Source organism: Miscanthus floridulus, chromosome 7 (genome assembly GCF_019320115.1).
Source record: "Miscanthus floridulus cultivar M001 chromosome 7, ASM1932011v1, whole genome shotgun sequence".
NCBI classification, from domain to species: Eukaryota; Viridiplantae; Streptophyta; class Magnoliopsida; order Poales; family Poaceae; genus Miscanthus; species Miscanthus floridulus.
The window spans coordinates 131,306,854-131,314,795 of record NC_089586.1 but is presented as its reverse complement, the minus strand read 5'-3'; the positions used below and the strand labels follow the sequence as shown (position 1 = coordinate 131,314,795).

General features: G+C 48.8%; 1 protein-coding gene across 2 annotated transcripts; it reads right to left on the bottom strand.

Moving 5' to 3' along the window:
- Window positions 1–2,903: 2,903 nt before the first annotated feature.
- Window positions 2,904–7,644, bottom strand: LOC136464827 (ATP-dependent Clp protease proteolytic subunit 6, chloroplastic-like). 2 transcript variants are annotated; one of them, XM_066463774.1, is made up of 9 exons: window positions 7,400–7,644; window positions 6,536–6,605; window positions 6,174–6,378; window positions 6,004–6,069; window positions 4,923–5,063; window positions 4,729–4,782; window positions 4,480–4,572; window positions 4,338–4,386; window positions 2,904–3,293 (listed from the first exon to the last, which is right to left on the bottom strand). In XM_066463774.1, exons 1-8 carry the CDS (start codon window positions 7,569–7,571, stop codon window positions 4,339–4,341), a joined length of 849 nt encoding a protein of 282 aa, XP_066319871.1. In that variant the 5' UTR covers window positions 7,572–7,644; the 3' UTR covers window positions 2,904–3,293; window position 4,338. The 2 variants fall into 2 exon arrangements, with proteins under 2 accessions (XP_066319871.1, XP_066319870.1); XM_066463773.1 differs by lacking the exon at window positions 2,904–3,293 and having other exon boundaries at window positions 4,147–4,386; window positions 7,400–7,643.
- Between the last annotated feature and the right edge of the window lie 298 nt (window positions 7,645–7,942).

Sequence of the window (7,942 nt, the reverse complement as noted above, 5' to 3'; positions counted from 1 at the left end):
GCCTTGCAGATATGTAGCCACATATGTCAGCCCAGGAAGAAATGACGCAAAGGCCCCGTTCGGCTTACCCCATATTCAGCTTGTTCGGCTTCTTTTTTCAGCCGGAACAGTGTTTTCTCTCACAACATTTTAGCCAGAACAGTATTTTTCAGTCAATTTCAGCCAAGATTCAAAGCCGAACGGGGCCTTTGGCATGGGAGCCATCTCCAGGGTTCAGGCACCATCACCTGAACTGAAGCACCTCCGCTTCCACCGCGCCTTCCATGCAGAGAAGGATTTGGGTTCTCTCTCTCTATATATATATAGACACCACTAAGGCATCAGTAGCAAACTAGTAATCAGGAGTTTAGCATGCATATGCATACGCACATGGATTTCAAGAGCCTCCAGCAGCGGTGCAGCTTCCAGCAGGACGTTGTCCATGAGAGATAATTGTACTCAGGATAGATATTCGACAGATGCAGACCCTTTAGGCCGCCCAGTGCAGCTCTGAGTTGCTTACTAGGACGTTCTGGTTGAACCCATATCTGAAGCAGACGCCAACAACAACAAGCGATAAAAGAAACTTGGTCAATTTCACACCCAAGTTCAACTTAATTCGTGCTTCAATTTGTTACCGTACCTTTCCATCGTGAAACGCCAAGTGGAGCAACTGTAATTTGCTGTTGACCAGAAGCTCACTCAACTTGAGCTTAAAAAAGCTGTCCTCGTGCTGGTACTGATATAGGCCCAAGCGTTGGAGCGACGGGGCACAACCAATCGAGGCCGGGTGATAATCTTGGAGTTGGAGGAAGAGACCTCCGGCGTTGTACTCGAGCGTGACGAGCTCCGACGCCTGCACCAGCTCGACGTCGCCCATGATGCAGTGGTCGCACACCAGAGTCTGGAGCCGCGACTGCGGCGCGTCGATGGTCAGCATGGGGAGCCGGGGCGGCCCGTCGTCGTCGTCGTCGTCCATGGCCAGCACCCAGCAGCAAGGCCTTAGGACACAGGCCGCAGGACGACAGGGAGAGGCGCTGGAGAGCGTGGCAGCCGCGCACCAGGTTGTTCACCTCGGCCGGGTCGTCGAACCACAGGTTCTGGAGGTTGAGCTTCGTCAGCGACCGGAACGCGCTGGGGCAGTCCTGCAGGAAGTGCCTGAAGCGCTCGCCGTAGCCGAGCTTGGTCCGCGCATCCGGGTCCACATCGCCATCGCCATCTCCATCTAGGTGACGAGCTCGAGCTCGAGCTCGACGGTCTTTACCGCGCCGGCGTCGGCCGCGGCGCCGACGAGCTCGCCGACGCGGCGCACGTAGTCGCGCCGGGTCAGGATGAGCTTGAGGCTCAGTGTCTCGATGACGCGCGCGCTCGGCGGGGCAGCCAGGAAGCGCGCCAGGGCGTCGGTGAGCCCCGCCGTGGCCTGGTGCTGCTCCACGAAGCGGTGCTGCCGCCGGCTCCGCCGCCAGACTCGCCACTCGTCGTCGTCCGAGCGGAAGAACTCTCCGACGTCGAGGGAGACGGTGGGAATCTGCGGCCACGGCAGGGACCTCCACCGCCGCGAGAGGATGGAGGTCCTCGATCGTGACGGTGCGGACGTCGCCGGCCATGGCCAGCCTGCCCAAGATGTCAAGCAGGACATCGTCCGGGAGCCTGCTGATCTTGTCGACCTCATCGGTGACTATGTCCACGGGATCGTCAGCCATCGCTGCACCCTCGGTGATCTAGTCGTCGTCGTCGCCAGCTTGAGCTCGGCGGTCGTGGAAGTTGCCAGGCTGGTGGTCGTAATTAACAACTCAGGCGCGCGGCAAGAGATCGGTAAGGTTTACACGTACATCCTGATCCAGAGCGTCAAGTCCATGTCTGTCTCTTTCCATGAAACCCTATCGGCAACTGGTGAGCCTACAAGTCTCAAGTGCCACGCCAACCGTATTGGCCTGTCGGCCGTCAGGGCCCCTATCGGCATCCAAGTGGCCGACAGGATGCTACATCTGCAATTTTTGCATACCAACTACTAGATTTGCAATTATTTATTAAAAATATTATTTAAGAAAAAATCAAGAACTCTTCAACGTCGAGGAAGACGGTCGGGATCTGCGGCCAGGTCAGGGACCTCCACCGCTGCGAGAGGATGGAGGTCGGTGTGGACATCGCCGGCCATGGCCAGCCTGCCCAAGATGTCAAGCAGGACATCGTCCGGGAGCTCGCTGATCTTGTGTCGACCTCATCGGCGACTATGTCCACGGGATCTTGAGCCATCGCTGCCTCCTCGGTGATGTCGCCGTCGTGTCCAGCTTGAGCTCGGTGGTCGTGGAAGTTGCCAGGGCTGGTGATCGTAACTCGTAACTCAGGCGCGCGGCAAGAGATTGGTAAGAGGTTTACGTACAATCCAGACCCAGCACGGTCATTTTCATGCAAAGTCTGATCGGGAGAAGGAAGAACCTCCATGGTAATAACAGTCCTGATTATCTAGTAGGGGCTTGCCCCTCCTGTTTTCTAAAAAAAAGTCCTGATTATCTACGATGCATGGCTATGAACCTTGAAGGTACAAGTCAAGTCCATCTCTCTCTCCCCCCATGAAGCACCTAGAAATTCACCTCTATATATGGAAACAAACCGAGAGAGAAGTTCTTAAGTTTTCTCAGGCCTAGAGCCGAACTAAAACTGAGGCCTTAATATACTATAAGCACTCACAATCACAACTTGCATTAACTAATGAGAGGCACGCCAAAATCTGACCAGACTGCAGAAAAAAAAAGAGGTATAATGGTTCTCTTCCAGTTCCCACGATAAGTGTGCAGCGACCACCTGATTTTAACACTTGTAAAACCATGTTTGTGAAACATAGTTATTCACATAAAAATCATGGGACGATCTCACGGTAAATTCAGTATGTTCAATCCAGACGATTTCTCAAACCACTACTCATGAATCATTTCCTGGGGTACAAGTTTGCAGATGTGTCTACTGGCTTGGTTATATATCAAAAAGACAATTTTCTCCCATCCGCAAAGATTATCTAGGCCTACGGTAAACAGTGTTCATAGCTTTAGCGTGAGTGCATGACAAGGCCGTCCTATGTGCCAACATAATATGGCGAATGTTACAGCTACAAATGCATTGCAAGGAAAGTCGTAGTCCAAAGAGTGACCGATCAACATATATTGCTCTATGTATGCACAACGGAGAATCTTGCTCTTCGGTATGCACCTCCTGTAATTCCAGGGCCTTAAACAAGATGGACAGCCAACATCTAACCTCAGCTCCAGTTCTGCAGCATTCAAGTCTGCTAATAAAATGTGGGTTTGTGTCCCTTCCATAGCTGTTAAGGCGTCGCTATACCGACGCCATATCGTCGCCATATCGCCGTGGCGTTTTTCTGGCTCTCGCCACGGTGACGCCACGGCTCCGGCGTGTATGGCGTCCGCCATAGCGCCGTGGCGTCCCCGTGGCACCGATTTGGCGTCCTGTGGCGCCTTTGTGCGCTGTGGCGGGCGCAATAGATGGTGAGGGTGAGGGTGAGGCCATGAGGGTACCTGTATAGGCCGAGTGGCCGATTGGAGCCCTCCGAGATAGAGCCCGAGACGCAACCACAAGCAGCCCTCCGAGCCGCCGCCGCCGTCGGCCGCTGGGACGGTCACCCTCCGCCCGCCCCCGCCTGGAAATCCGTCCGCTTCGCCCTCCGTCGGCCTCCCCCGCCCTCCGTCGGCCTCGCCCGAGCCCGAGCCGGCAGCCCCCGCCTGGATCCGGCCACGGGTCGAACGTCTTCATCTTCTCGGGTTCCGGCAACGGCTCCGGCTACTCGCGATCTCCTTCCTCCCTCCTCCGGCTTCGCTTCTGGTGAGATGGGAGACGGATGGGGGCGAATGGGAATCTCCTTCGATCTCCTCTCGTGGATGCTCCTGCTCCTGCTCCCCCTTCCCCTCGTGGCGGCGGTGTGGTGACCTGGTAGGGTTAGGACTTGAACGGGCCAAGGTGAGTGGCAGACTGGCAGGCTCGATCCTGTGGCCTGCTGGGCCGGAAACATACGCAATTTCTTTCCTGTTTCCATAACGGCCCGTTTGGATCCTTAAAACCGAAACCCAGCCTAGTCTAGAAATCAGAAGTTCCTCAACGTGATAAGTGCTGAAGTGTTTGTTTTGTTTAATTAAACTCACCAGGAAGATGAAATGTACCTTTTAAGCTACATTTGCATTACCATTTGTCAATATAATTTCCTAATATCCTAGACTATAATGTATGTATTCGCCACGCCGATGTGTGTATGGCGTCGCCACGCCGCGCGCCATAGACGCTGTAAAGGTGTGAAGGTGGTGGGTCGCCGCGCCTCGCCACGCCGCCGTAAAAACTATGGTCCCTTCTCTAGTATCTTGTTTCCAGTAAGGCATCAACCAATCCGAAATCCATGGCCTGCAAATGGTGAAACATAAGTAATAGCTCAAAAAGAGAAATTTGCTACTTTGCTCTTTTCTGCCCTTCTATATAGGCAAGACAAGTCAATACCTCTGAAGAAGACATGAACCGATCCCTCTCTGTCCACTGTTGCACCATGTCAAGTGGTTGCCCGGTGAAAGCAGCAAACATTTTATCAACTTTCTGCAAGCAGAATGTCCATGAACTTTTAATCAGACCTTACAAACCAAAACATATGGTCTAGTTAGTTTGTTTCTTAGCATCACTGGCAGTGTGCCAGTGTGAGAGAAAATGTAATGACGAAAATACATCAATCATTCACAATTGCTAAATGCTTACATCACGAGCATAGACGGTTTCTCCAACCTGTCGCCTCACCTCCTCCACATTGCCCTGCATCGTAATTCAATTGCTTGTATCAAAATAAATGCAAGATGGGTGTGCAACAACTAGAGGAGGTGACAAAGATGGTAATTGTCAAACTAGAAATTTGTCTGGCTACTTCAATCAAATAAGAAAGCCAACAGTCATACCTCCGATCCACCTTGAGGTTGATGAATCATTACTCTAGCATTTGGCATTGCATAGCGCATTCCCTTTTCGCCGCCTGCAAGAATGATTGCTGCTTGACTGGCAACAACACCAAAGCACACTGTCCCAACTTTGGGCTTTATCTGCTTGTTATAACAGAAATCATGTTTCATGCATCAGCACAGGACATTAGAATGGAAGGAAAATATCATTGCACGCACAGATCTTTGGTGTATAGGTAAATATAAAAATGGCAAGAGGAAACTAATGGATCAAATCTTATATAAGTATATCGCTAGATTTAATAAAAAACATTATAAAGTAAATTTAAAACAAGGAAATCAAATATCCGTGGATGACACTGTCAAAGCAAAATGCATATATCAGTCACATACGGAATGATTACACAAAACAGTATTAACATAAACAATTATTTCTCTCAGTCTTAAGACAATAGCATGTCCCAACATCATGGTGAACATAACCTGGTTATAGTAGACTCTTCTGGCAAGATAAATATATTTAGGCAACGGAGAGCAGGTTAAGTAACACTTGGGATGTAGTGTAAGAGCAGTATTACGTACTGTGGCCAAGGCGCCAAGCATACTCTGCTGCCATGTTTGGAATATATTTGTTTGGGAATGTTTTCTCTTATTTTAGACTTAGCAAAGCTCATTGTCTTGCAACATGCAAGGGAACAACTAGAAAGCTGAATGAACTAAATGAACATATAGCATTTTATTGCATGCCCCAGAAGGACAATAACTAATGCAAAACAAAGCAAAAATGAAAGAAAGTAGCATGAAGGTCCATGTGCCACTGCTAAAACAGGATGACATGGATACAAACCTTGCAAACGTATAATGTTGTGTTACCAATATATGATAAGCAGATTAAGCTTTTAGAATAATAATAAAACTACACAGCAATTAACACAAGGTAAGGAGCATGCATGAAACAGAAGGATTGTCATGTAAATAGATTCTAGTGCCAAAATCGTAAGTCTTGATGCTCTAAATGTATGACTTAAGAATACAGTCCCAGTATTAGATCAGAAAAGGACACTGAACATAGATGACTTACCCAGGACATGCAATCGTAAATCGCTAAGATCGAATAGAGACTTCCACCAGGGCAGTTAAGATAGATCTGACAAAAAGAATACGAATTATACAAAAGATGGTAGAAGATCATAAAGAACAACAAATGAGGGTCTGCTAGAACTCCAGCAGCATAAGAATGCATATACTAACCAGAATATCAGCCTCTTCATCGACGGCAGCAAGTGTGACAAGTTGTGATATCACACGTTGTGCCACCTGGGAGTTAATATATTGACCAATGAAGATTACACGATTTCCCAGTAGTACAGTTGCGAGATCAAGAGCGCCACCAGGAGTCATGATTGCCGGCATTAAAGGTGGATTTTCGTTCTCAGATGCAACTATTGTGTTTTGCCTATCCAAAATCATTGATCATGTTACAAAGAAATCCCGGTATATGCAATATTATTAGGGTGAAAGATAAAAATTTTAATACACAGCGTCGTGGCCTCAATAAAAAACAGACAGGCTACTTAGCAGCCCAATACGTAATGGTAGTTACAAATATGTACCTGAGAGAAGAATGGCAGTGTATCCTCTCAGCCTGCTGTGAAGAAACACCATGTGATACAGATTGGAATCCTATACTGTATATAATTAGAGTGAGATAGGAATTCGAACATATCATAACAAAATAATAAGTGCAAAAGCATGCTAAGTGAACAGGGAAAATAGAACGCCTAAAAGGAATAGACAGAAAATCGGTTCAAGCAGTGCCCAGTGCAATATTAGCATTATCTGTGTTTACTATCCTGCTAAAAAGTCAAGCTTTGCGTCTTCAGGCAAGAGTGTAGAACTACATGGTCGTGCCTAACATAATTAGTGCAAATTCAACATGAAAGTCCCTTTCAACTACATGGTCGCGTTCCTATTTTGTGCTAGTCAAAATGCTTGTACAGTGGCAAAATACAGTGCCAAAATGTGTGCAATCTACTCATACAGAATGAATTATGATATAATCCCAGCACCTGTTCAATGCTCTGCCCATGAGAGGCCTGCAATGGGCCAATGGAGACGACATCAAAGGATAAAGAACTAAGCAACTAGACGCTTCACACAACCAAATGATGCCAGAGTAAACAACCAATCGATGCAATGCCCTGCGGCACCTGGAAAGTACACAACAATTGTTGTTGTAAGATAACAATTGTGCTCCTTGAGTAACATAAGGACGTCACCAGCAATACAACCCTGCAGCCCTAATCTAAGAGTCCAGTCGATAAAACCAAACGAACCAAGTGGTTTCGCCTGGTCAACTCAGCTTTCCGTGGCCCCTAGGTGGTGTGGCACTGTGGCTCTATCCTATTCGTATATAATGAAGAAAAAAGGCGAGCGATACTAGAACGAGATGCGGAAACAGTGCGTGGAAACCTCACCTCGGAGACCAAGGCGTGGTTTGGCTCCATTCGGCCTACACGAAAACCGAGGCAGGAGGTGAGCGTGAGATTGGGCGGTGGAGGGAGCGGAGAAACGGAGAGATGGGGCCGACATAGGGGCGGAGGGGGCGGCGCGGACGGCGAGCGGGGCGGAGATGCTGGGGCTGGCCATGGCCGCGGCTGGAGGCGGAGATGTGGGGAGCCGAAGAGAGTGAAGAGCTGCCAGGAGGGAGAGGGAGATGAGGTTAGACTCGGGCTAGCCTGATTCATGTGGGCTGCAAGTTTGCGCGCCGGCCTGCTCTCTCTTTCTGGACTTGCGCACTGCTGGGCTGGGCTTCCTGCTGCTACACGTAACAGCTTCGGTTCATGAACACGAGGGGTGGCAACGGTACTCGAATTTTATTAGGGTTTTATTCTTGCTCAAAAAATTAGGGTTTTATCCTGTTATTGCAGGTATACTTCAATTTCTTTACCTATATATTTATTAATTAATGAAAAATTATTTGGATGCAAGACGTCTAAAAATGCAAGATCCTTATACCT

Coding starts and splice junctions, on each gene's coding strand:
- LOC136464827 (XM_066463774.1), bottom strand. CDS start 7,571: ATGGCCAGCCCCAGCATCTCCGCCCCGCTCGCCGTCCGCGCCGCCCCC. Junction 6,606..7,399: donor ACCACGCCTTGGTCTCCGAG/GTGAGGTTTCCA, acceptor TATACAGTATAG/GATTCCAATCTGTATCACAT. Junction 4,387..4,479: donor GGTTCATGTCTTCTTCAGAG/GTATTGACTTGT, acceptor CACCATTTGCAG/GCCATGGATTTCGGATTGGT.